Genomic DNA, 27,486 nt, shown 5'->3' with positions numbered 1-27,486 from the left:
ACTTCACCACAGTCTAAGAGATACTGCCATAGAGGGAATTCTCCAGGCAGGATGGGAAAGGGGCGTGGTGTGTGTCTGTGTGTGTTTGTGTGTGAGATGCGTGGTCAGACACAGGGGAAGGAATAAACTGCACTTTTCAGCAATAAAAACACTATTGTGTTGGGTAATTACATATTGCACAGCCTCCATGACAAACAGAAACATTTGTTTCCATTCTGGTTGAAGTGAAAAGGAACCTTTTCCCTCCACTGCCTGGGCGGTTAGCTCAAAGGCCAAGTAAGGGCTGTAACCCCAGGGCAACCACAGGAGACCCATGTGCCCTCACAATGCAAAAGCCGACTATTTTGAGGGCACAGACCGTAAAGCCCCTGCGCCTCCCTCCCTCACCGTCTATTTCTCACCGTCTTCGTGGGAACCTTTGGCTCAGAAAGAGAACCTGCCCCGAGGGTCCCGAGGCTCATTGAGACCCTCACCACTGCAGACACAACCTCGAATAGCACAGCTCAGGTGCAACAAGCCTCCGCTGGGCACACCGCAGCCAATTCTCTTTTCTTTTAGAATCTACTAATCCAGGGCCTGTGCTCAAACTTTAGTTTTAATTTACTTCTGCCACAAAAGTGACAGGCGTGGATTTTTACTGCCTGCTAGGCAGAGTGGGTCGTTCATATATTTGATTAGAGGAGGCCGTTGATGAAATTCAGTCATGTGGAAAATGCCAGTGGTGATGGGGGAGGGGAGGGGGTCCTTCCAACCAGAGTGTGGGGAGTCACAGAGTTAGAACTGGGGGGCCTTAGACTACACCCCCCAACACGTCCTTCCTCAGGGTGAGTGGAGATGCAGCCAAACCAGCATACATAGGCAGTTGCTCTTTGTCTGCATCAGAAGGGGTTTGGGCAAGGAAAAGAGGAATACTTGGAATTTGTCAATTTGTGATATTTTAAAACTTCAGATTAATTTGTCTTCTCCTGTTTGTCAACCATCAACAGAATCCCTAATCCTCTCTTGGCGTCTTTCTGGGTTTACCTTGAGGGTGGCCTGTGGTGGTTTGCTGAGCTCTCACCCTCCCAGATGTGGACTCGGCCTGTGTCCCCCCCAGGGTGGACAGACCTCTGGCCGGCTCCACGTGCCCGACCCGGGGAGTGACCAGCATGCAGTTTCCTCCCGTTTGCTCTCTTGCAGCAGAGCGGCAGCGTCGGGAACCCCCTGGAACCAATTCTGCCAACAGATGACATGGGGCCTGCGGCCTGGTCTTCACTGGAGCAGCAGAGAGGCGCCGGGTCACAGACAGGCACTGAGCACAGGCCACCCGGCCCTGGCTCTGCCTTGAATTCACCAAGCCGGCAACCCCTGCTCCCAGGGAGGATGTGCTGTGATAAGAGATGAAGTGCTCCCTAAAACCGATGTTAACAATCCGTAAAATCCATGCATTCCTCAAAATGAAAAACACTGTAAACTGTGCTTTCACAGCCTCGCCAGTACAAACTACAGATCCCAGAGATGAGACTTGGGTTTTTTATTGTTTTCAATTCCAAAAGCAAGGTGACTCTTCTCTGCTAGCGAGGCCCGCGGTGCCAGTGGATACGCCACAGAAGGCACCTTCCCCGCCCGGAGGCGCACAGGCCCACACCCTCACCCGCTCACACCCACCTGCTCACACACGCGTGCACACACGTCCACACACCTGCGCAACTCTCACGGCCACGTGCGCACTCACCCTCGCGCATGCGCGCGCACACACGCAGGTACGCTCTGTGACGTGATGACGTCTGCAGGGACGCGGCAGGGCTCTTGCTCCAGCACAAAGGAGCCTCCTTCCGAGAACGCGGCGCGGGGAATCCCTCCCTCGTGTCACTTCGAAGGGGTGACGGGCGAGGCCCGGAGGGGGTCCTCAAAGCAGAGCAGAGGGAGGAGGCGGCTGAGGGACGAACAGCGCCGGGCGGCCCCTCCGCACACAGTAAGTGTCCCCGAGGCCCTTGTCCGCGCCGCGGACGCGCTCCCTTCACCGCGCGGGGGCCGCGGCTACTCGTCCTCCTGCAGCTCCCGCAGCGCGGCCTGGAGGAGGCGCCGCAGCTTCGCGAGCACGCGGGGCGCCGCGTCCTGGGCCCCCGGGGCCGCGCACTCGAGCACCGCCGCCCGCAGCTGCCGCCGCAGCTGGGCCGACACGGCGGGGCTGCGGCGGGGCGAGGAGAACCAGTGGCGGAGGATCTTGTCGCAGACGACCTGGGTGAGGGCGGGAGGGGGCTGTCAGCTCAGGCCCGGGGGCCTCCTGGAAGGGTCCCTCCTGGACCCTAACCCGCCCAGCGGGGAGAAGGCCACCCCGGGTGCGGTGGAAATGCCGAGGGGGAAGCTCCGGGTGACACTCAGAAAGAACTGAGGGGACCGCAGCAGAAGGTCACAGGCGGGGGCTGCTGCGTAAGGACTGGGCCCTGGGCAGGCCCGAGGCCGCCAGCCCCGCCGTCACCGCACCCCTGAGGGCGCACTTTCTTATCCATAGGTTGGTCACGGTGACAGTCATCGCCACCTGGCAGGGTTGTCCTGAGGGCCCCAGGACACGCTGGTGACAAGGGGTATGCAAACGTGATAGTACTTGAGGCTCACTGAAAAAAAGGTATATTGGAAGGGAAAGGCTGCAGACTCTTTTTGAGGAGACTTTGAGATGTTTTATTTTAGGAGAAGTAAAAATTAAGCCACTGTCTCACAGCCTTTAATTCTCCTTGGGTATGAAATTCACTGAGGCTGAAGATCTCTTTAAATTCTGCATTTAAACACGCTGTCCGTTTTACAGCCTTCATGGTTTCCTCCCTGTTGGACGGAGCGCTGCATAATTAATATTCTGCTCCATTTTTCTATGTCACACTTTATATTAGACTCAATTAACAAATGCCTCAATTTTATAGAGCTACTGTTTCTATAATTTTGACTTGTGTTTCCCAACCTCTGCAAGACTGAGGATTCTGTTTAAAAACAAATTATCTTATTTCTCTTTTGAGTTGATAATACATTTTCAGGGGCAAACATTGAAAATGTCCCAAAAGATAGGCTGTAATCTTAAGTCTCCATCCCACTCCTGACAACCAGACACTCGGCTCTTGGCTCTGAGAGGCAACCACTCCCTTGAATGTCCTTCTGGAGAGTCTATAAATATACATGCATTTCTTTTTTCTTTTACTTTACATGGTTGGGAGTATATTACACACACTGTTCTATAGCTTCCGTTCCCATTTAACGAAATATCAGGGAGAGCCTTCCAAATCAGTCCTTATAAGGATATTCCATTTGTTTTAACGGCTGTACCTCAAATGCATATCATAAGTTATTTATCTGGTTCCCTGTTGATGGAAATTTAGGTTGTTCACTAACTTTTGCTATTATGAAAAATGCTGCAATACATATCTTGCACATATTTCTTTTTTATTTTGCATATGACTAAATTTCTGGAAATGAAATTTCTGGGCCAAGGGGTATGCACATTTTTTGTTTTGATATTGCCAGATTGACCCCATAAAAGTTGTACCGAGTTACACTCGCATAGCAGCGTATGACAAGAATGCCCTCAACAACACGTGTTGTCTTTCTTTTTTGTCAACTGTTGAATGAAAATGGTTTAATTTGTATTGCTCTTCTTATCAGTCAGGTTGAAAGTATCTGTGCTTCCTTTCCAGTGAGTGGTCAAGGTGATGTTCTTTGCCCACATTTCCATCAGATTGTTAACTTTTTTCATATTGATATGTAAATACTCTTTATATATCAAGGACATTAGTCCCCTGCTTAGATTGGTTTCCTGGGGAGCAGACTGTAAGGTGGAGGTTTGCATGCAGGGATTTATTGAGGGGCGTTCTCAGGAACCATCTTTCCATGGAACTAAGGGAGAAGGAAAACTTCTGGTACTGGAATGGCCAACAGAGTTGTTCCTTATAGAGGCTAGGGGGCTGGGCTTTGCATTTCCCCCCTCCCCACTGACCAATCACTAGACGCTGCCCCTGGGATGTGGGGTTACCGTGAGCCAAGGACGATGCTGGGGGATGCTCTGAGTCTCAGCAGCTCTGAGTCTCAGACAGATAAGGGCTGTCTCTGTCCTCTATGCTCCTCGTCTGTAAGAGCAGTTGCAAATATTTTGCCAATTTTCTCATTTAACCTTTAAATTTGCTCATATTTTTTGTAACTTTGTTTGGTTTTTGCCATGTGGATTTTTTTTTTAAATGGTTAAATGTGTCAGTTGTTCCTCTTATAGCCTCTGAGCTTTGTTCTGTACTTAGAAAGGCCTCCGAACTCTAGGATAATACTTTAAATTCTCCCAGTTTTTTTCTGGAACATTCAGGATTCCATTTTTTAGGTGTAAGTGTTTGAGCCATCTGGAGTTTAGTTTGATATAAGGAGTGAACCAGGAGTTAATGTGATCGTTTGTTGTTGCCGAATACCCACTTTGCCAGCACCACTCACTGTATAACCCAGCTTCCCTCCCACTGGCCTGAGAGGCTGCCTTTATAACATACTAAATGCCCATATGTCATTAGGTCTACTTCTGCAATTTTAGAAAATTCTATTCCTTTGATCTGTCAATCAACTGATGCAGGGCAGGGATTTTTTTTTTTTTTTCTGAGTAAAAGTGTAAGTTAGAAAAGTAATACATACCACCGTAGAAAATTTATAAAATATAGGGCAAAAGGAAGAAAATAAAAATTATCTGTAATCCTATCATCCGTAAGTAATTGCTTTTGACGTTTTGATATCTTCTTTCCCAATCACATACTACTTAACGAAAATGAGATCATGGGTAAATACTGATTTGTAACCTGCATTTTTTCGCTTAATGAATGCTTCATATTTTCTCATATCCTTAAAGGAAGCGTAATTTCGTTTCTAGGTCTTTATTCAAAGGCAATAATCGGAAAAGGTGCACAAATGAAATTGCTCAGCTAAAGAGAATGAGTATTTCCAACAGTCATGCACCCTCCAGAGGGATGTAGAATTTTACAATCACGTTAACAATATAGACTCTTACTTACATTTCTCTGAAGCCTCACCTGTTAATTAATAGCATTTTAACAACTATTCCCAATAGTTAAAAGTAAAAAATTATTATCGCTGGGTTTTAATTTGCATGTCTTTGACTAGTAAGATTAAATATTTTCCAGGTTCTCTGGCCGTCTGCATTTCAGCTCCCGTGTATCTGTCATATGTTCTTCTCTTGCCAGTTGTGTGTGTGTGTACCTCTCACCGCTTAACGGCTCTGTAAGAGCCGTTTATATATTAAGGATACAACCCTAGTCTCCAGTTATGCTGCAGAGGGCAGGTGTTAGTGTTCCCACTTTGTGGTTTGAGGTCACAGGGTGGTTGATGCTCTAGTGAAAGCATCTTGTTCCCACATCTGGAGAAGAATGGTTGCGCTGCAGACCCGCCGAGGGTGTGAGCCCATGTTAAGTTGGAGAGGCTGCCGAGCCAGGGCCTTGTTCGGCCTGGTCCAGGACCGCCAGGTTAACTACACAACCGTCCAGGTCTCCCCAGATCAGTCCTCTGTGCCGGCGTGACTCAGCCCCAGGCTCTGGCCCCATCACCAGGTGTGCACCGGGGTTATATTGGCCTTATGGGCTGGAGGGCTGTAGGGAGGAACAGACTGTGGTGGAGGTGAGACTGCGGAGTGGACCGGATAGGAGAATGACGGAGTAGGAAGGCTGAGGCTAGAGCACAGATCAGCGGTGGTGGAGGTGCGCCCAGCTTCCCTGCCATGACCTCTTCCTGGTTGGGATCAACACCTGTGAGCCCGGCTCATCCACACCCACCCGAGGGCCTGGAGTGAGGGCCGGGAGCAGACAGCTTCTGCCGCAAGAGGGGAGATGTCTTCCCAGTGCAGGGGTCTCCAGCCCCACATCTGGGTCTCCCTCACTCTAGACCGGATCTGAGAGCTGGAAGATGGGTTCCTACTTATCACTGGTCTCCTGGATGTGGGACCCATGCACTTTCTCCCTCTATTAACCACCTGCTGGCCTAACCCCTTGCCTGTCGGATCTGTGGTGTCGCCCACCCTCTCTGGTTTGGCCAGTTTTCAGGACTGCTTTTCCCTTTTTCTAGATTTATCCTTGGTGAATCTGTCTCTGGGTGCTCATTCTGGGGGAGTGTGTGTGTGTGTGTGTAGATGCAGAAATTAGACCCAGAGAGAAGGGCTACCCAAGTCCTCATGGCTCTGGGGGACCCAGTAAAGGCTGTGCTGGGAGCACCATCCATTAGCCCCATGGGGTCACTTGGCTGACAACCTCCGGGGTAGACGACTAAGAACAAATGATCCCCATCTCCCACCATCCCTGCCCTTACTGGACACACCGAGCCCAGGTGATATGGCAAGGGTGATGACCTTCAGCTACATCACCGGGATGTCACAGTGTGGCAGGCAGAGGCACCCAGAGAGGACAGGGTCCCCCCCCAGAGAGAACAGGATCCCCCCACAGAGAGGACAGGGTCCCCCCCCTCCAGAGAGGACAGCAGCATTGCTCACCTGCAGGTTGCTGTTGGTTCTCTGGGCTCCACACCTGTGCACTCGCAAATCACACTTTGAAAAACAGTCAAAGAAATTGCAGTCTTCATCTCCCGTGCAGTTCTGCTCAAGAATCTCCCTCATTTTAGGTTCAAAAAAGGCCATGTCCACGTCAATAGCCACCACCTGTAATTGAAACAGCACACGCCTCTCAAGAGGACCCCCAAGGCCGCAGCACGGAGGGAGCCCTGCAGTACCACCCCACCCCTGTGCCCCTTTGCAGGTGCAAGTGTCACAGACTTCAGGGGTCACAGAAATCTGCCAGCAGGGAAGAGGAGCCAGGTTGTGCTGGGGACATACAGCCCCTGGCACAGATGGTATGGCAAGGCTTTAACTGCAGAAAGGACCTTTGTGGTCACTAGTGAAAGCCTAGAATGTGGAACTAGCATCACTTTTCATCTTTGAAAGTTTTCTCAGATTTAAAAGTTGAATCTCTGAAATATCTTTAAAATGAATTGATTTCCCCTTCTGTTGCTTTATCACTTTGGTTTCTGACATTCAAGGCTCAGGAATACAAAAGCTGTGAGACACAGATAATCTATCTCTATGAATATAAGCAACAAAAGAAAACTACATTCAAGGGACAGGTGGAGGGTGTGATGGTGAGAGTGGGGTGGGCAGTACGTAGGCCGTCTGTTTATGCTGTTACCTGAGTTGACTGGTTTCCAGCTGCGGGGAGCAGGGGGAGTGCAGGGAGTGGCAAAGCCAAAGTTCTCAAATTAGGGTCGATACATATGGACCCTGATCCAGCAGCATCAAAAACTAAGTCCCACTATCAGCGTGAAAATGTGATGAGCCCCTGGAATTTCAGATTTATCTTCCTGGCTTCAACCCAAATAGGCTTCAAAACCAGAAAAAGAGTAATGTCTAAATTATGCAGATGTTCCTCCACCACCTGAATTTAAAAAAAAAGATGAGCTCAAACCTGAGAAAACCTGGACTCTGCCCAAATCAAGCAGTGTATAGCTTCAAGGTATTAAAGAGAAGACTCGATGAGGTTAATGGAGGCTGTGGCATTTCACAAGCCTTCACAGGTCAACCTCAAAATATCAGCCTTCTCCCTTTGGTAGCGTCTCAAAAAAGTGTTCATTTACATCTCAATTCTCTGCAAAGTCAGGAGGCACATTCCCAGGTTGTTCTTTCTGTTTTTTCCTTCAAGATTGATGCCAGAATGCAGTAAAGCTTCTTGGGGATTATTCAGTAAAACAGAGGAGGGAAAATACTTTATTTCAAAATATGTGGAGAATAATGAAAATAAAGAACAGAGAACTTTTCCCTATTTAAGAGCCTTGTCTAATTACTAATTCAGGCTCTGCAAACAGAAATTATCATTTTAATCAATTTTTCCTATCTTATTATTCAGACAAAAGAAAGAGCTCATTTCATTATTTATACTGGTTAATACACTAAAAATATATGAGGCTGTGCTAATGAGTCTATTGTCTTTCATAATTTATTTGGGGGGCTACAAGACCCTTCTCTTCTTTTGATAGTTCCTGGCCATCTCCCCAGCTTCCCCTGGGCCCCTGGTGGAATTTCAGCTCCCTGTTACTTCTCTCTTCCAGCTCTGATTGTTCCCTTCTCATCTCCCAGGAAGAGCCAGATTTATTTTTTAAGTTTAGTGTATGCTGTAGAATGGATTACAGCTACTGGAAGCATAACTCTATGCACCTAAAATAAGAACAGTAACAAAATGAACAGAAAAACCTGCCTGAGGTTTCTTAGATAACATGGGGAGAATCATAAAATTTTTCCTGCACAAAATTACCTAACTTTCATCATCTTCAGACATGGTCCTAGCATCAGACTAGAACGGATTGATGAGGATTATTTCATTCTCCACTGAAAAGTGTGCCTCTAGAGCAGGAAACGTCATCTGTTTGAAAAGAGCACTTTCTGGCAACAGTTTGGGAGCAAGAAGTAAAGATGTTTTCCTAGTTCTTTTGCAACCGCTGGACAGATTCTCAAGACCTGCAAGGGGGGACCCGAGAAAGTGAATGACTGCGAGTCATCAATTCTTACACGTTACCTGAAGGACAGCGCTCCTTCCCCGCTGCAACGCGGACCAAAGGGGGAACCCACCTGCTGGTGCGTCAGTTCGCTAGTTCTCACACTGAACGCGCATCAGAATCACCTGGAGGCCTTGCTTTTAAATTTATTTATTTATATCATTATTTTTGACTGTGTTGGGTCTTCGTTTCTGTGCGAGGGCTTTCTCCAGTTGCGGTGAGCGGGGGGCCACTCTTCATCGCGGTGTGCGGGCCTCTCTCACCGTTGCGCCTCTCCCGTTGCGGAGCACAGGCTCCAGACGCGCAGGCTCAGTAATTGTGGCTCACGGGCTTAGTCGCTCCACGGCATGTGGGATCTTCCCAGACCAGGGCTCGAACTCGTGTCCCCTGCATCGGCAGGTGGATTCCTAACCACTGCGCCACCAGGGAAGCCCTGGAGGGCCACAGCCCACCCGGAGCGCCAGTCCTCCTGCTGCTTCCCCACCTCGGTTCATTCTTTGTAGGCCGGCACTGCCTGGAGTGGGACATAAAACTCACCTGCCTCCTGCAGAGCCTGCAGAGGCTGACGTGTCCCCCTGGGCAGGACTTGCCCTTGTGTAAGGCACCGAAACGCCAGTTGTCCCTCTAGAAGTCTTACCCACAGAAGGGAAACTAGAACCTCTCCAGAAGAAAGTATTAGAAAAGTTGCGGGGCTTCCCTGGTGGCGCAGTGGTTGAGAGTCTGCCTGCTAATGCAGGGCACACGGGTTCGAGCCCTGGTCTGGGAAGATCCCACATGCAGCGGAGCAGCTAGGCCCGTGAGCCACAATTACTGAGCCTGCGCGTCTGGAGCCTGTGCTCCGCAACAAGAGAAGCCACGATAGTGAGAGGCCCACGCACCGCGATGAAGAGTGAGTGGCCCCCACTTGCCGCAACTAGAGAAAGCCCTCGCACAGAAACGAAGACCCAACACAGCCATAAATAAATAAATAAATAATAAATTTAAAAAAAAACAGGCATATTATTAAAAAAGAAAAAAATAAAAGTTGCCCATCATCCTAGAGCATGGACAGCTTGAAAACTGTCCCCCTACTGAGCCTTTGTACAAAAGCCCCCAAAGGCCGGCCTCCCTCCTCATCCTCCGAGGCTCCTCGTCTCCTGAAGACTGTTTGCTGCACAATTTGCTTGCTTTCAAAATAGCCCTAAGAAGGCGCTAAGTCGCTCTGGAGACAACAGAGCAGCCCTCGAGGAGGACAGACCGCGCCTCCCGCTGCGAGCGGCTGTCCTCCCAGTTCGGCACCGGGCAGGCGCCTCCGTTCTTTAAATTCTCTCATTCCCACTCGGAAGGTTTGGCAGGTCGAGGTTGTCCTGGCTAGAAGGTTGCATAACGCTGCAGGGTCTCCCCCGATTTCAGAACCCCCCTCGTTTAGGACCACCCGGACCCAAGCCTGCCCTCCATGGGTGAAACACACGCCGTAGCCACTCACCGTGAAGTCGCTCCTGATGGCAAAGTTCTCGGGCTTGACGTCGCAGAGGTGCAGGCGGTGCGAGAAGTCGTGCTCGAAGTGGCGGACCATGTCCAGGAAGCTGAGCGCCACGCCGCTGAGCGCGCGCGCCTGGGCCCGGCCTCCGCGGGCCGCGCCGTCCAGGGGGAAGAGGGCCCGGAGGCGGGGGCTGCCCGCGGCCAGGTGCTCCACGGCGTAGAAGTGGCCGCAGGAGCCCAGCACGGGCGGCGCGTGCGGGCTGCGGCCCCGCAGCAGGCTGAGCAGGACGAACTCCTCCTGCTGCAGCAGAGCCCACAGGCTGGCCAGCTGACCCCGCAGCCGGGGCCCCCGCCGCCCCAGGTCCAGCCGCCCCAGGCCGCCCTCGGCCAGCTCCAGGCCCAGCGCGCTCTTGACCTCCCCGGCCGCCAGCAGGAGGAGCTCTGCCTCCGGGAAGCCGGGGCCGCCGGCCTCGGGCTGGCCGTCCAGGAGGCCGAGCGGCGGGAAGCTGGAGAAGGCTTCCTCCTTGGACTTGAGGACCACGGGCCGGCCGCGCCAGTCAGCCTGCAGCACCTTCTTGCCCCGCTCGTAGTACAGGCAGCGCCGGTACCGTAGCTGCCCCGCCACGCACAGGTCCTCGCACAGGTCTCCCCCGAGTGCGCCGCCCCGGTAGTCCTGGCACTGGAAGGAAGGGGGCAGTGGGTCGCACGGCAGAGGAGCAGCGCATAGAGACGAGGCTGGTCCCCGCGCCCAGCACGCTCCTAGCAGCTGTGCAGAGAACCTTCACCAGACTGAACCACGCAGCTGCTCGGGTCAGAGAGGAATGATGAAGCAAAAGACTTGAGGGCTTCCCTGCTGGCGCAGTGGTTAAGCGTCCGCCTGCCGATGCAGGGGACACGGGTTCGAGCCCTGGTCCGGGAAGATCCCACATGCCGCGGAGCAACTAAGCCCGTGTGACACAGCTACCGAGCCTGCGCTCTAGAACCCACGAGCCACAACTACTGAGCCCGTGTGCCACAACTACTGAAGCCAACAAGCCACAACTACTGAAGCCCGTGTGCCACAACTTCTGAGCCCACTTGCCACAACTAGAAAAAGCCCGCACGCAGCAACGAAGACCCAACGCAGCCAAAATAAATAAATACATTTAAGTTAAAAAAAGAAAAAAGACTTGAAAGAGCGCCTCAAGTTTGCTAGTTTCTCCATCAGGCCCAGGCCCAGGTCTTAGGAAGCAGGTCTCTACTCTCCCCCACTTCCAGCTGAGGTGGGGGATGCTGGCAAAGGCCTTCTGCATCTGCGTTCAGTTTCCTTGACTATCAGTGAAAGGGCTGGGCCAGGCCCGTGGTTCCCAACTCTTGGCTTCACGTCAGGGTCACCCAGAGAGCTTTCAACCCCCGGTCAAGTACAGGTCAGCCAGACCTCGGGAGGTGGGTCCCCGGCGACCCCAGGAATGGCCCTTCCTCTAGAACCGCTCCTTGCGCCCATTGTGGTCACCGGGAAGCGGTGTGGCTGTAAGGCCAGCAGGCTCTGGGGGACTACGGGGTCTGGAGAGCCCACTGCAGGAAACAGGAGGTAGAAGAGGCCTCGTGGCTGGCAGGGCAGGCACCGGGCGCCTGCAGAAGAGGAGCCCTGCAGGGTAAATTCCAGAAGCGGGGGGTGTTCGGTTCCTGGGGGTGGTGAGGAAGGCACTCAGGGACCCTGAAATGGGGAACTTCTCCTAAACGTCAGGCTCTTGGGCCCAATGGGGGACCTGGTGACCCCACCACGACACTACAAGCATCCGTCCTAAGAATACGGTCCAGACAGGCCCTGTCCTTCAGACCTGCTAGAGGGGGAGCAGGAGATGCCAGTGTGAAACCAATTGAAAGGGAGGATTATTATTCTGTTCTTTCTTTTTTATCTCTTTCAGGAAACCTAAACCTCTGGACCCACATTTATTAGGGTTGAGCCTATTTCCTGACTCCACCTGTTTCCCCCCAGATGCATCTTCCTCCCACGTGGGCAAAGGCAGGTCAGGTATGTAATTATATGCTGGCCAGACTCTCTGGTTGTTCCGTGCTGCTCAGCTTTATTAACCCCAAGTAGATTATATACAGCTCCTTCAAGTCAGAAAATATACCTCCAATGCTTGGATATGTGAATAATCCCCAAATCCAAAAAGCTCTGAAAACTACAAGTTTTTCCATGACTCTTTCGCCCTCATGGAGTGTCAAATCTGACTGAAAAGATGAGAGCCTATTTATGGTCTGAATGTATTTGACCTGTGACTTTGCATATACTTTGCTGCAGAGTTATTAATCAGCTGGATCTGTTTGATTACTGGTGCTGCCTCATATGCAAAATAGAAAGTATATATATGCTGCATATTATCTAACACCCAAAACAGTGTGAATTCCAAAACAGGCCTGGCCACAGAGCATTGGATAAGGGATTGTGGATCTTTATAAATACTCTCAGTGACTTGTTCAAAGCATATGACCAAAACACTTATTAAAAAGATATACTCCCTGTTCTTGAAACAAGTATCTGGATTTCAGGGACCGTTTCAGGCAGTAACTGGACAACAGCCCAAAAGGACCAAGACAAGCCCAGCTTCCTGCTGAGGGGTTCCCGCAAGCTGCTTCTCCTTTGCCGCGTTAGATCTCGGCACCGCACCGTATTGGGTGGTGGGGATGTCACGCTTGCCAAACCCAAAGATGCACACGATGGAGTCCCGATCTTGGGAGTCTGGGAGTGCCCCCTGTTTGCCTGGGGCTGGCTTTTTGTCTTTGGAAAACAGGCAACCATAATGCAGCTGTATTAATAAACACCCATGAAACTGTTTTAAATACACTTGATGCTGTGTACATCTTGCAATTTAACTTAACACCATTTTGGTCAAATGCCATCCTTTTACTTTTCATCCTGGTACCTCTTTCCAAGGCATGGGGTCATGAGGAGCATCAAAGGGATAAGGACCCTCTGAGTGACTCTCTTTGCTTGGAGTTGCTTCCATATCACGGTGCCTCGGAAGAAAGCATCAGCTGATTGTGGTTCCTCTGAGACCTTTCAGGATAATCTTAGAGGTAAGGTGGTAATGAAAGGTTTAAATGATTGAGACTCCCAAGAGTAAAAAAAGATGTGAATGACGGAAGTAATGTGGGGTGTTCATTTTACTTGCTGCAGCTTTGTCCTATTCTATCTGGTATTTACAGAGTTTCACATCTCTGTAATAAGCCTGATAAGAAAAGGCAACATTTCTTTCTTTCTTTTTTTTAAAAAATAAATTTATTTATTTTTGGCTGCGTTGGGTCTTTGTTGCTGCGCGCGGGCTTTCTCTAGTTGCGGCGAGTGGGGGCTACTCTTCATTGCGGTGTGCGGGCTGCTCATTGCGGTGGCTTCTCTTGTTGTGGAGCATGGGCTCTAGGTGCGTGGGCTTCAGTAGCTGTGGCTCGCAGGCTCTAGAGCGCAGGCTCAGTAGTTGTGGCGCACGGGCTTAGTTGCTCCGTGGCATATGGGCTCTTCCCGGACCAGGGCTCGAACCCATGTCCCCTGCACTGGCAGGTGGATTCTTAACCACTGCGCCACCAGGGAAGCCCAACATTTATTTCTTGATTGCCTTATAAAGCCCCTAAACCCTTTGAGTATATCCAAAATGGTTTAATTCAATTCCATAATCCTTTTTAGAGTGTCGTCAAATTTGTAGTTTAATCAAAGGTGTTTTTGTATGAAGGACAGAACAGAACTGGAAAAGAAAGAAAAGCAGGTGATACAATCGAGTTTGGTAGGAGGAGGTGGGTCCTGAGCTGCGAGCTTCAGAATCCTGCTGTGCTGGGCAGAAGGGAGAGAGGGGAGGCTGAGGAGAGACATGGGGAGGGCAAGATAGGAGCATGGGCCCTGGCTGGGCCACAGCTCGAGAGCGGGGAGTGCTGAGGGTGTCAGCTGTGACTGCCCAGGGCCTTCACTCTCCTCATCTGGAACTGCGGCTGAAATTGTCACTGGCCATGAGAGACACGTGTGGGCCCAGAAGCCCACTCCACACCCCCAGGGCGGGGAGTGGCCGTGGGCAAGCTGCCTCGGGCCCACCCAGCCACCTTCCAGCTAACAGTGCCGTGTGTGAGCTGAGCCACGATGCAGCTACAGGTGCCCGGCTCAGGCGTCATAGAGCGTGGTGGCTGCCTTTCAGACTCCTCAGATGACAGTGGAGTGTAAGCGAGAAAGGCACATGGCCAGGCCTGGCTTTGGGGCCCACTGGGTTTGCCTCTGGGCTCAGCCTCTTGCCGGCCTGTGGCTTGTTTCCAAGTCTGTAACAGGGGATGATGACACTGTGTCGTGGAGACCTGTAAAGGTCAACCAAGGTCATGGGTGCAGAGGACCTGGTGGCCTCTGAATTCTAGTTCCCTCCAGCCCTGGTCATTAGAAGGCAGGGGGCCGGGGAGGCTTCCTCCTGGAGAGATGCACCCGAGCTCAGTTTTGAAAGATGAATTGCGAGTCTGCCTAGCGGACCAGGAGGGAGAGGGCAGGGAATGACCTGCCGAGGAACCCACAGATGCAAAGTCGCTTGAGTGTTCAGAGAACCAGACAGTTCAGGGGAGCAGAGGGCAGGGTTAGAGCAAGTGCCAGTGCGTCAGGGACTGGGCATCCTGCCCAAAACGCCACTTGCTGCGTCTCCACCTGACAGAATGCTCCCCCCTGCCAGGGTCCGACGCACCTTCCCTGGGAGGCCGCCCCACCTGCCAGTGGGAATTCTTGTCTCCTCTGCCCCAGGTTCCATTAAATAACCCCCGTGAGCCACCGCACCATCCCCTGCCCCCGCTGGCTCCCCACAGCATGGTGTTTTCTACGAAACTGTACCGCGTCGATGAAATCGAATTCAAATCGAACCCATACGAGATTTGCCCCTGCAAATTTAGAAGGCAGTTCCAAACAGGGGATGCAAGGAAATTTGGCATGTAGTCTGCTGATTTTGGCGGGGAACATTACCTTTGGCCATTCTTCTGAAGGTCAGCACGTTGAGGTATAGGCGTGCCTCCAGACGGCTGGCAGCTTGTGGGGAAGCTACGGATCAGGAAGGGCGGGCGGTGGGGCTGGGCGCCCAGAGCCCTGCCGGGCCACCGGCTACTGGAGGTGTTGTCCTAGGTTTCTGACCTAACTTTCCGTGCCCCGGCTACCTCGTTTGTCATGGGAGATGGCTTACACGAAAGCAAAGTGTACGCAAGGGCAGTTAGTGCAGAGCTGTTCTTCGTCGTCACCCTTTGTGATGAGGCCTTTTTGTCACATCAGTCCCTACTCTTCTGATACAGAATGTAAAATTCATCCACTGTGGCTCTTCCGGTTACCAGAGCTCCAGTGAGTTCTGTGGGAGCTTTCTGCATGCCTGTGCTTGCTAAACTCAGAGAAAGACTTAGCTCGGCTTTTAAAAACCAGTAAATTTACAGATTACAAGTTTACAAGCTAATTAAAGTGTCATCATTTCACAAGAGTGAAATTACCTTATTAGCAGCATGTCCTACTGAGGTAGCTCATCTTTTTAAACTCAGTAGAAGTAATGTACTTTTAACTCCATTTAAAAAAAATCACTTTCCTCTGGATATGAGGAGGCCCTAACTGCCATCTTGAACAGGTACATTTCTGTACCCAAATGTGTTTGCATACAAAATCCACAGGTATCAGATTTTAAGATAAGCTGGGAAAAAAACCAAGTTAATAAAGTCTCATTGTAGTTAACTGGCTTTTTTAAAAATTGATGAAACAGCGAATTCATATTTCTTATAGGTTGTGTGCAAACGTGCAAACGCACACTCCCAGCAGCCCCAGTTCTTGTAGAAAGCATTCTCAGTGGTGGTTCCTTAGAACCTCCCTCTCTGGCTTGTATCTCGGTTCTCAGGCAAAAACAAAACCTGTCCTCTCTAGTATGGGAAGCCGGTGACAGGGTCTCAGAGGTCATGCCCAAGGGCTGGGTTTTCTTTTGTGTGTTTGTTTTTGTTTTTAAGGAGAATTAAGTTCCTATGCGGTTAGCAGCCCTCATATCTCACGATGGAATTCCTTCACGGAGCAGTTATGCTGTGCATTGCAGAATCTCAGAGCAATTAGCCAGGCCAATCTGCAACCCCTCTTGACCCCTGGACAGCTTAGAAGATAGACATTACAAACGTGGCCAAAGCACTCAGGAAAGTAGAGTCATTCCCTGCTACAATATCTCTCTGGGTATGTGCCCTGGATGCTGTAGTCCCGCTGGGACCTTGGGTTTCTATCAGAGCAAAGAAAGATAAGCCTGCCCTGTTAAAAAGAAATCCCAGATGTAGGCAACTAAATTGAGTCACATCAAGATCTAACTAGCCGGGAGGGACGTAAACCTTCTGAATAACAGAGAGTCTGTAGGAATCTTTTTGAGATGCTTTGAAAGTGATGCGCTACGGAAGGGTTCAGTGTGCCCAGTTGTTACTTATGGTTTTCAGTATTGGAGGAGCCAGTTCTGTCATGGAGTTTCTACTACCAGAGTCACATCCTGGCTCCACGACACAGTAACCGTGCGAATCGGGACAAGTTACTCCACCTCTCTGGGGCTTGGTTCGCCATCTGTGAAATGGGAGGAATAAAAGTACGTACCCCCCAGAGGCTGAGATCAGATGAATTAATACGTGTAAAACTACTTCGTACAGAGCCCGCCCCGAGTGAGCCTCAGCGGGCACCCGCAGCACACGGCCCCGCCGCCCTGGGAGGCGCTCTGCCTGCAGAACCGGAAGCCGGGCCTGTGAACAGTCAGACCCAACGCTAGTCAGCCTGGCACAGCCTGCTGACACGGTTCCCTGGGAAAGTGGGGCTCTGGAAACCTCACAGAGATGTCTTGATTGCGGGGTGAGCTGAAAAGCCACAGGAAAAAGGAGGGCTGCCGTCTGCCCAGTAAATTCTGAAGCTGGAAGACCTGGGCTCGACTCTGGAACCAATCCAGCTGGCTCTTCCAACACTGTCTCTTGAGACTGGAGTGTGGTGGGCCCCCTCCAGAGGTGCGGTGAGGCTCGGGGGGGCACCAGCACCCATGACTCCCCGCTCCTAACCAGCCCCTCAGCTTCACCCTCAGACTCCTCCACGGGCCAGCAGTGTTCACCTGCCTGGCATGAGGGCCCGGGAACGTGCTCAGAGGTTCACAACTCCGTTGGCTCCGCCCAAGGGAAAGGGGTTCCCTCTGGCTCAGCTGCAGCTATTCCTTCTGCGCTCTGGGATTCAGAGTGAAAGCTAATGAGAGTCTGGAGGCCAGTCAGAAAAATAACAGCCAGTTTTATTATTAAGGATAAAAGCCAGGCAGAATGAATTGAAAGGACCGGCAGAGCTGAGAGACAGAGGCTCGATTCAGTCCTGGGAGGCCACAGTGCCACAATGCCAGCCTCTGCGTGGCCGCCAGGGCCCGGCAGAGTCTGGGATGTGGAGACTGGGGTCCTGTTCAAACCTCAGTCTAGTTCACAGTGTCCTGGGTGAACGGGAGCCACGGTGCTGTGTGGGGTTCCCGCCAGCAAATCCAGAATGGAGAGGGTAGAGAGGGAAAGTCAGGTCCTGAGCAGAGCGTGAGAAACGGCGGCCTCAACGGGGGCCTCCAAATGATGCTCCCCCCAAAATCAGGTCACTGAGAACCAGTCAGGTGAACTTCAGACAGACAGACAGACATGGTATTTCAGATTGTTCTTTTGGCAACAGGGGAGATTGGCTGCCACAGGAGATATGTTGGTTCAGCCTCCAAACAGAATTGGTTTTAATTTATGAGCTGGAATGCTGGGAAAGTTATGAGTAGCAATGACTTAAGTTATACTAGGCTATTTAATTTCCATTAGGCCTTCTCTCACCAAAGGTAAAGAAATGAAAAATAGTGTTTGTTTTTTATTTTAATCTAAAAGACTATTATTTTTGGTACATGGATATTCATCCTGGCCCAGGTATTCATTTTTCACTATAATTAGTCAATCAGTCTCCCCAAAACAAAGGGAAAAAAATCTTTATCAGTGAAAGGAATTTTTAGAGGAGTTATTGAGGAAAATCAATGAGCTCTTGTAACTTAAAGAAAACTTGATAGAACGTCAGTGTAACAATGAACAGATAAATGGATAGATTATTGATAGATAGGATGGAGGGAATCGATGAGTATCTCACCAACGCTATGATCAATTCATGAGGACACGTCAGACTCAATTAGGAAAAATGATTTGGTTTAGCTTGTCCGTTTCACCTCATTCCTTTAGTTTTTCCAATCTCACTTTTAAAAAAAATCATTTAGTTGAAAGCCTTTATGCTACCACGTTTTGAAAACCTACAATCTCAAAAGGCTCACCCAGATGCAAGCAATTGGACTGAAAACTTCCCATGCGTTTCTTGAAGGTCTCTTAGAAAATAGATCATTTTTCACACCAAATACTTCCATGTCAGTATTTTAGGAAGTGAACACTCAATCAATGTAACAATAGTTGCCGTTACCTTCACCTTTCTTGGCCTTCCTTTTAGGGATTCCTACCTTTATCCAAGTCTCCTAATGCGCATCATCTTCCGAACCAAACAGACCAAAGAGCAGCCAGCGTTCCGAATCAACTAATGAGCCTCTGGGGCCCAGAACGCGCAGCAGCAGCCTGTAAGCCCAGGCGTTTCTTTCTCTCCCTAATTGCCGGGCTCAGCTATGGAGACCCCCGGCCCTCCCCTGTCCGGAGACCCCGCTCGGACCCCAGGGTCCGACCGCCTCCCTCGCGCTCCGCTCGCCTGAACGCGCTCTGTCTTGGGTCCCGCAGACCGCGCTGGGGAGAGCCGCGGCTCTGGGGCGCAGCGGGGCGGGGGCCCTACGAGCCGTCTGCACGGGGCTCGGCGAGGTGCAGCCCAGGCTGGACTCGCCGAACAGCGGCCGAGCGACCGAACGGCGAGTCCAGGGGCAGGGGCGTGGTCTCCCCGACCCCAGCCCTCAGCGGCCCGCGCCCCGAGCCCCGCTGTCCGAGTCGGGAGACTGGGAGCAGACCCGAACACTTGCTTTAGGAGCGCGGGCTGGGGGCGGCGGGAGAGCAGTCGGGCAGGAAGACTCTCTTGGGACAAAGGACCAATTTGGGCGAAACGGGGGGAGACATCCCCGCCCGCGCACGGAGGACTACCGGACAGAGTCCCACACTGGAGACCGCATCCCACGCACCGTGTCCGGGCCCCCTCCCCTCGGCCCACGGCCGTGCCCGAGTCCCCGGCTCCCGGGGCCCGCGGAGGGTGTCCCAGCCTTGCCTCCGGGGCGCGCGGCGCGGGGCAGTGCGGCGGCGGCGGCGGCACCTACCAGCGCGGTCAGGATGCGCCGGCTCTTCTCGTCGGTGCAGCGCTCGGAGAGGACGCCCGGGTGCGCGCGGAGCAGCAGCGCGGCCGCCAGCACCCAACCCGCGGTCCACGCGACGCAGACCAGCAGCGCGCCCCGCCCGCACCGCCCGAGCCGGCCCCGCGAGCCCGCCGCCCGCGCCCGCGCCATGGCCCGCCCGCCCGGCGCCCAGCGCCCCGCGCTCGCGTCTGGGCTCGGCGGCCCGGCGGGGGAGGGGCGCGGGGGAGAGGCCGAGCAAGCGGAGGGGAGGGGGCGCGGGGGAGAGGCAGCGCGGGCGCCCGGCCCGTCCTGGGGGGCGGGGAAGAGGGGGGGGTGTCCCGCGGCAACAACCCGCGCCCGCCCGAGCAGGCGGGGTTCAGTGGGTCTCCGCGCGCGGGACGCCCTGCTCCGCCCGCCGCACCCCGCCACCGTTTGCACTTTTTTTTGCACCTTTTCCCCAAGAAGACCAGCTCCTTCCTGGTACCGACTCTGCGTAGATTCAGGCTCGCCCCGGTTTAGACTCCTGGCTCCCTGAAGACAAGCTCTCGCCCCTTCTCCGGGCGGCTGCTCGGCGCCCTGCACTCTCTTTTACAGAGCCCCGCCCCTCGGACCCCTGGGCGCCCTCGGCTGCAGCCCTGCCCCCCTTCCCCCCACTTGGGTCTCCTCCGAGCGCTTCCCGGGGTGAGATCCTGAGTCGGGGGTCCGGGACAGTGTGGGAATGTCGTGGCGGCCCCCGCCCGCCCTTCCCAGGCAGCTCCTGAATCCCACCGCCGTCTCCCAGGCTGCCAAAAACTCCAGGGCGTCCTTGCCAGGGGTAGAAAAGCGCCGCACTCTCTGAACGTCTCCCTTCCCCCTGGCGAGGAGAAATGGTTCACTGAATGTATCTAAACCTGTGTTTCTGTGTATTTGCAACGTTCTCTGGGGAGCAGGCTTCCATGTTCCGTCGCAGTCATCGTATGAGGTCGGCAGGAGCCCCGGCCTTCAGAGCTGCCCCTGGTTCTTTCCAGCCCTCCCCGACCCCACCCCAGCTGCCCTCCGCTCCCTAAAAGTATTTCTCCCCTAAACGGAGAGCCAGGGTGGGGAACTGTCACAGCTGAAGGCCTCTGAAAGCTGCCCTGCCCCAGAGGCTCCTGCATTCACTCAACAAAAGCCTATTCAAGGCCTGTTGTACAGCCAGCCCATCCCAGTAGGTCAGGCCCTACCTGACTGCCCTGCACCTAAATTTCACATATTCCCACCCTCCACCCCCAGTGAGGAGATAACAGGAATTACTCTCGCCCTGATGGAACATCCTGTAATCATCCCTGAGGAACTGGCTTCTTAACCTTGTCTATTCTGCAACTTGCTGGTTTAACTTTAAGTTTCGTGGCCCACTGGTGAAGTTCTCCAGGAATTATGAAGCATCCAATTAACAAATGCTCAGCCCTCAGGAACACTTTGGGTACACTGCAGCTATTCCCTAATGCAACAGACACTTGGGCTTTGGGGATCACTTGGCTGGTAACAGTAGTGCCTGTTCGAGTTCCTTCTGTGTGACCGTTTCTCCCACCTCCACCCTACCCGCCCCCCCCCCAGGGCACACCCCACCATTAGAACCACGTGGGAATGTTTCCCTAGGCTGGCTGTACGAAAACTTGGTCTCTTCTTTTAAAATATTGCAGTTGTGGAGTAAAGGAGGCATCCTAGGATGCTGCTCTAAAATCTTGGCTTGATGGTGTAAAGCTGATTCCCTGTCCCAAGAATTTTATTGGGAGGGGGCGGGAATAGGAAGAGGAATAAGATACAAAAGTGGTAACACTTCTCCTTTAAAACCTAGGCATGAAAACCACAGGGGAAAAGCAGAGCATGAAAGCAAAATTAATATTAGGATTTGCAAGGTAAGTTCTACTTTCGTAAGTTTTAAAAATACGTTATTAATAATACTTCTTTTGGCATTTTTATAAAGAAAAGTATACCAAAGAAAATGATAATCCCACAGTAAAGAGATCCTTTAAGCATTCAGCATATTTTAAATTGAAATATAGTTGACATACATGAGCATCATTTTAATACAGAAGATATTGTACTCTCTAGAGCCAAAACAAAACGCTTAGAATGCAGAACTTACGCCGGCTGCCACCCTCTTGTGCAGTTTGTACGCTGCACAAAGCCACGGAGGGGTGGATGGGGCTGAAGTCCACCAGAGCCCAGGCCACCAGGCCCTTTTCCTGGGGGCCCCATCCGACCAGAGGGGATGCCTTTTTAAATGACCTTTGCAAAGGGGGCTTTTTTGGGGATTTGCATGACAGTGTGTTACAGGCCAGCTGTACCCTTGGTACTAGATATTCCCCTAGAGCAGCAAACAACTAAACAGATAATTACATTAGCAATAAAACGTGAAGCTTTGGCTTAACAAGCAAGGTAAAATGAGTCTGGTCTCATCTCCCAGGAGCCCCGCGTGCTGGTAGCACCAGCGCGTAATTCCCGGTGACTGGCAGCCTTGGCGGGGCCTGGCAGGGAGCCTGCGGGTCAGGATTAGGGGACAGGCAGAGCTGGGGGGGTGGCTTGGCTCAGTGCAGGCTTCACATGGAGTTGATCTGAAGAGTCTTTGACTCCTTCAAAACATTGTATGAAATCCAAGAACCACTTTTCCGCGCTCCCTTACCCAGACTGTGAACACTGAAGTCATAACACTAGAAATGGCTTGAGTGCAGTGATCCTGCCAAGCATACTCTGGTCACACAGATATTCACAAGGTGGTTTTCCTTTGTCTTGAAGGAGATGGAGACGTGTCTCTTTATAACCACACGAGGCAAAAAGTCCTCTGAGCCGGTGAAAGGGGCCCGGGGTTCCAGGGCCCTGTGCCCACACTCAGGCACCACCACAGCCAAGCAGAGCGAGTGTACTAACCAGGGTGTGTCTGCTTTAACTAAGCACTTAGACTAAACTGTATTTGTTCACTTACTTCTTCCGTCAGACCAGAGGCTACTTGAGGGTAAGGACTGCGTCTCCCAGCACCTAATCTGGTACCTGAATCAAAGGAGGTCCTTAAAGACCTGCTAAAGAAATGAGTGGAATATGTATCCTAGCTTTTCCTCTGAAAGATCAGAAAACTTCGAGCACCCTGGAATTTTTCTTGAGAAAGTGCTTTTAACACATAAATATTTCTCTCTGATTTCCTCAGGCTCAATGGAGCAATCCAGACACGTCACAGGGTTAGGAATACGTTTGAACATATCCTTTGGATTCTGAACTCATCTATTGGCAGTTGAACTTGTCGCTGAGAACAGAATATGAATATTTTGCTTATAGGCCTTTCTTGGAAGAAAAGGTAAAATTCTATAGTTTCGACTCTGATTATATTAGACAAATAGGTTTATTAGTGCTCAATTCTACTACATTTCTATGAGCTCATAAAAGTATTTTTCTTCCTTTCTTCTGAAAGGACTTTGACAACAACAGATATCCCTGTGTTTGTATAGTACTTGGTGTATTCCCAGACATTGGCTCATACAATTCGCCTAGCAACCTGGTAGGGTGGATTGAGTGAATGTTGTTATCTAATATTTCATAGAAAAGGGTAATGGCCTTTTTTTTTTTTTTTTTACTATCATCTGTTAGTGGGCGTGACAGGGTTAGAGGCTGACTCACCTGCTTCTAGGTGTGATATTCTAACGCCTGTTTCCATGTCGGAATTGCCCACCTTAGAAGTGAGCGGGTGAAGTGTTCTGTGCATCTCACAATCATTTATTGACGTATCCTGCCTCAGGCCAAGAAAGTTTCAAACATTTATCAGCTTTACCAGTCATTTGCAAAATTACAGTTGGAATAGGATTTTAGCTCATGCCCAGCTTTGCCACGGTCTCTCTGACCCTCTCCCAGCAGTGGCGACCACATTTGCACACGGGTCAAAGTGCAGGAAAGGGGAGGCCACCTTTCGGAAGGGGGCGAGTTTCCGATCACCTGCGGGGTTGCGGGGTGAGGGAGGATAAGCCTGAAAATGAGAGCCAGCCAGACTTCCCTCCCCACTCGAAACCATCTCCCCTCAAACTCATCCCACACTTCAGCAAGCTCAGCTACTCCATGGTTTACTTTATCCAGATACTTACCTTGCTTTCCTCCGAAGCGAGACCAGCCTGTTTTAAAATGGGAGTTTTGTTTGGAAAGGAAGAAGTTACTTCGTTGTCTGGGACCAGCCTCGGGGTGGGGATGGGAGATCTGTGTGTAGGTCTCACTGGGAGCCCTTTGTAACCGGAAGCCTGGGTTCCAAGAGCTGAGGAGACAAGAGCTTAGAATGGTTAGCAGAAAAGTGGGGCTTCTCTCGCAGTTTTGCCTAGACTCCCAAAATCATCTAGTTCATAAAGATCAGTAACTGTTTTACCCTGATTCGGGAGAATTAAGAATAGGTGAAGGATACGGGCAAAGGTGTAGTGTTGGGATTTCCTTTCCAGCACAGTTGCCGACAGCAACAGCTGGACGTTGCCTCAGTGTGTGTCCCAGGGGTTGGGTTGATCAACGGTAGTCATCCACCGGTGGGACCACGCGTACTGTCACCAGAGGCTGGACATGAAGCCTGTGTTGATAGGAAAGGTGTTATTGGAGAAATGGTCCTTTTTCCTGGCCCTGCACCGTCCCTTCTCAGCGCACACCCCACGTCTTCTTAGGGAATCACACCTCTCACGCTCCGTCCTGCGGTTTGTCCCGAAATGCAGGGGTGGTGAGGGCTTGTGAGAAAGCCCACTGAAGAGAACAGAGAGACAAGCTCCCAACCGCAGGGTTGGTCCGGGGCTCCCAGCAGGCCAGCGGGACGGAAGGGACTCACTTCTCAGCTTTGTTGGAACCGTTGGGAAAGAGGAGGCTTCTTCCCCCTGAGGATGCCAATGCCGGGCTCTGAAGGTGCAGGGGCCAGAGGGCCATCGCACGAGGATCTGCTGGAGGATGAGACCAACCTCGAGGAAGGAGGGGATGGGGAGCAGGATTCCTCAGGACTTCACGTGAGCGCCTGACTTTTTAATTACCCAGTGGATAGATTCCCTTTGTGGCTGAAGCCAATTTGGCTTGGGTTTCTGACATTTACAATGGACAGAGTCTTGGTCAGTAGACATTCATGATACATCATGGAGTGAAAAGGCAGGTTTCAAAACATTATGTTCCGTCTTAGTTTTTAAAAGCATACCATATACTTATTTATAGACACAAAAATTCTTGGAAAGAGACATCACAATGTATGTTATCTCTAGCTGGAGGAATGACAAGTGATTTTTCTTTTCTTCTGTTAATTTTCTAATTTTATGTAAGACAAGCATGCCTTATTTGTGTAATGAAAACATTTTTATTTAAGGAGATGAATTACAGGAAGAGAAGCAGACATCAGGGCTCTGGGATCAGTAGCTTCTAGTCTCAAGAGCTGCTGTGATGCTGGACGTCTGAGAGGTGCAGCCCTTGGCCATCCTGAACAACTTTGTAAGGGCTAGTTCGTCTTCTGTGACCTCTCAGCCTTGTTCCTTTTTCTGTAATAATGCTTACCGTGGTGGGAGTTCATTCATTCATTCATTCACTCTGTAAGCGCCGCTACTCTAGTGTTAAAAGACGTCGAGATGAATGACACAGGGTCTCAGTCCTCCTTTGCTGGGAGCACATACTCTACAGCATGGCATTCTCTGCAACAGGATCTGCTGCATCTCTGCTCCTCTCTGTTCCTTCCTGACCCCCCGGGCCCTCTGAGGGACCCTGACAAAGGACAGGTCTGGGCTGCTGTTGCCAAACCTCTGCTGGACCCAGGACCACCTGCTAGGCCTTGCGCTGCACGTGCACACGGGGATCCCGCCAGGACTGGAGTGGGAGCCCCAGGGGGGGAGGGGCTGTGGGCCAGGCCATGGGATGATAGAGGTTCTTTTCTCTTTCATCCTTGTCAACTTCCAGGAGCCAGAGAAAGCCTCTCACCATCTGCCCAAAACTCAGGAACGGCTCCTGCGCCTCCCAACTCCTGCCTGGAAGATGAAGGGACACAATTTCCTCCTTCCTAAGGGCAGGGAGACTCCTAGATCAGAGACCCTGCACACCTTAGGTTTTCAGATTGCTGGGCTATGGTCGTCGTCATTATTTTTTAACAGATTTATTGAGGCATGTTTTACATACATGAAATTTCCTCCATTTTCGGTGTACAGTTCAGTGATTTTCAGTAAATTTACAGGGGCTGTGCAACCACTCACACCATCCAGTTTGGGAACATTTCTGTCACCCCAGAAAGATCTGTCTCGGGCACCCATTTGCATTTGCTCCCTGTTCCCACCCCCAGCCCCAGGCAACCACTGATCTGTCTCTGTAGGATTGCTTCTCTTTGGACATGTCATCTAAATAGAATCGTACAATAGGTGTCTTTTGCTTCTGGCTTCTTTCACTCAATTTAATGTTTTTGAGGTTCATCCGTGTGGTAAGAGTATCAATCCTTCATTCCTTTTGTATTACTGGCTGGTATTCTATCGTATGGACAAGTCATGTTGTTTATCCATTTATCAGTTGATGGACATTTGGGTTGTTCCCACTTTTTGGCTGTTGCGAATAATGCTGTTATGAACTTTTATGTACATGTCTTTATGCGAACATATGTTTTTATTTTTCTTGAATTCGTAGGGATGAAATTGCTGGGTCTTATTTAAATTTACCTCTAGCTTAAGGAACTGTCAAACTGTTCCAAAGTGGTTGTACCATTTTACATTCCCATCAGAAATTACAAGGATTCCAGTTTCTCCACGTCCTTGTCAACATTCATTATATTGGTTCTAGTGGCTGTAAAGTGGCATTTCACTGTGGTCTTAAAGTGCATTTTCCTCATGAAGAGTCATCGTCTTATCTTCCGTGGCCAGAAGTGGCCCCACGATTTCTGTGATCACTCTTTCCTTGTCCTGCAATTCGGTCCTTTTGTGATAGAACTGCATTTCAGGACCTTTAGTGCATCTCCTTGTCCTTCAGTCTGGAGCACCGGTGATGCTGGTTAAAGGGATGTGAGCTAAAGGCCGGCAGGCACTCAGCATGATTTCCTGAGCTGTCTTGAACGTGAGACTCTGGAACCACCCACTGCAGTCTTTGCTGTGCTGTTTTGCTGGTGCCTTTGCTGGTGTTAAGGTTAGCCCGAAATCTTTGCACAGAACAAATCACTGTGTTCCTTGCAGGGTTCGCCTTGGTCGTATAAGCCTTGGAGTTTCCTAACCCCCACACAGTTGCACTACATTGTTTGGGACAAACTTTAGGAAATCTCTGACCCTTTTTTGGCCTCCTTTCTTGCATTTTCATTTCAACTCAAGACACAGCTGCTGGTTGGGATTTCCCTCCAGTACGAGGGGAGCGATGGGAGTGGTCACACTCCTCCCTCTCACCCGGAGCCCCTGCTCCAGCCCACATCGTGTGCGGTGCTGTCTTCCAGCAAGCGCACGTGAAAGGTCGGTATCATGCCCATTGCATTCATGTGAAAGCACCTCGCTGGGAAAAAATGCATCCTGCGATTTAGCCTTGAGACTCCTACACAAGGGCTCTTAGGAAAGGGTGACATTCCAGAATTTACTTCCCTTTTGGCGAATGACATGCCGCTCTGCAGGGAGCGTGCTCCACCCTAAAGCGTGCCTGAAATAATCTGCAGCTGGAACTGCTCACCTAGCTCAGAGCTGGGTCCCGTTAAGGGGGTCTCCTTCACCAGCAGATGAAAGCAGAAGGCCCTCAGCTCTGGTGGGTACAGGTTGCTGAAGTCGGGAGAGCCTAATGCCTTTGCCAGATATGCGTCCTGAAAATGCTGATAGTTCTGGGATGAGATTCTTCTCACCGGGTTATTGGATGTCAGCCTATGAGAAGACACAGTGTCAAGTCACCCCCATTTCCCCTCCCCCCCCATTAACCTTGGCTCTCCAAGTGCTGTTGAGAGACAGCGGTGGCCTCGTGAGTGAAAAAGATCGCATTATTACATCCAAGAGGTTGTGCCACCTGAGCCCCACTCCCCAGAAGGCATCTCCCGGCTTTCACCTCCTCAGGGTAGCGGGCTGGACGCCGAGGAATTCAAGATGAATTCAGTTGGTGGGAGAACCAGGTTTGTAAAACACACACACACACACCCAGGTGTTCAGACAGTGGCGGGTGGAGCGAGGGGAGGGGAGTCAGGTGAGACCCTGAGGAGGTGGTCCTGGAGGGGACTCTTGAGGGTGGAGCGGGGGCCACCAGTAATGAAGGAGGACCCGGG

The 27,486-nt window shown here is 51.3% G+C and overlaps 1 protein-coding gene across 1 annotated transcript; it reads right to left on the bottom strand.

Annotated features, from left to right (window-relative positions):
• Positions 1-1,403: 1,403 nt before the first annotated feature.
• On the bottom strand, positions 1,404-19,451 carry DIPK1C (divergent protein kinase domain 1C). Its single transcript, XM_057527062.1, has 4 exons — positions 19,266-19,451; positions 10,004-10,678; positions 6,491-6,655; positions 1,404-2,220 (listed from the first exon to the last, which is right to left on the bottom strand). Exons 1-4 carry the CDS (start codon positions 19,449-19,451, stop codon positions 2,020-2,022), a joined length of 1,227 nt encoding a protein of 408 aa, XP_057383045.1. The 3' UTR covers positions 1,404-2,019.
• Positions 19,452-27,486: the final 8,035 nt, after the last annotated feature.

The sequence above is a fragment of the Balaenoptera acutorostrata genome, chromosome 13 (genome assembly GCF_949987535.1).
Source record: "Balaenoptera acutorostrata chromosome 13, mBalAcu1.1, whole genome shotgun sequence".
Taxonomy (NCBI): domain Eukaryota; kingdom Metazoa; phylum Chordata; class Mammalia; order Artiodactyla; family Balaenopteridae; genus Balaenoptera; species Balaenoptera acutorostrata.
Note: the sequence above shows the minus strand (reverse complement) of the source record. Positions and strands in the feature narration are given on the sequence as shown.

Bases quoted from the DNA above. Each gene is read 5' to 3' on its own strand.
- DIPK1C (XM_057527062.1), bottom strand. From the start codon at position 19,451: ATGGCGCGGGCGCGGGCGGCGGGCTCGCGGGGCCGGCTCGGGCGGTGC. The intron at 10,679-19,265 runs GTAGGTGCCGCC...CCTTCCTTCCAG, and splicing joins GGCGCATCCTGACCGCGCTG to TGCCAGGACTACCGGGGCGG. The intron at 6,656-10,003 runs GTGAGTGGCTAC...TTTCAATTACAG, and splicing joins CCATCAGGAGCGACTTCACG to GTGGTGGCTATTGACGTGGA.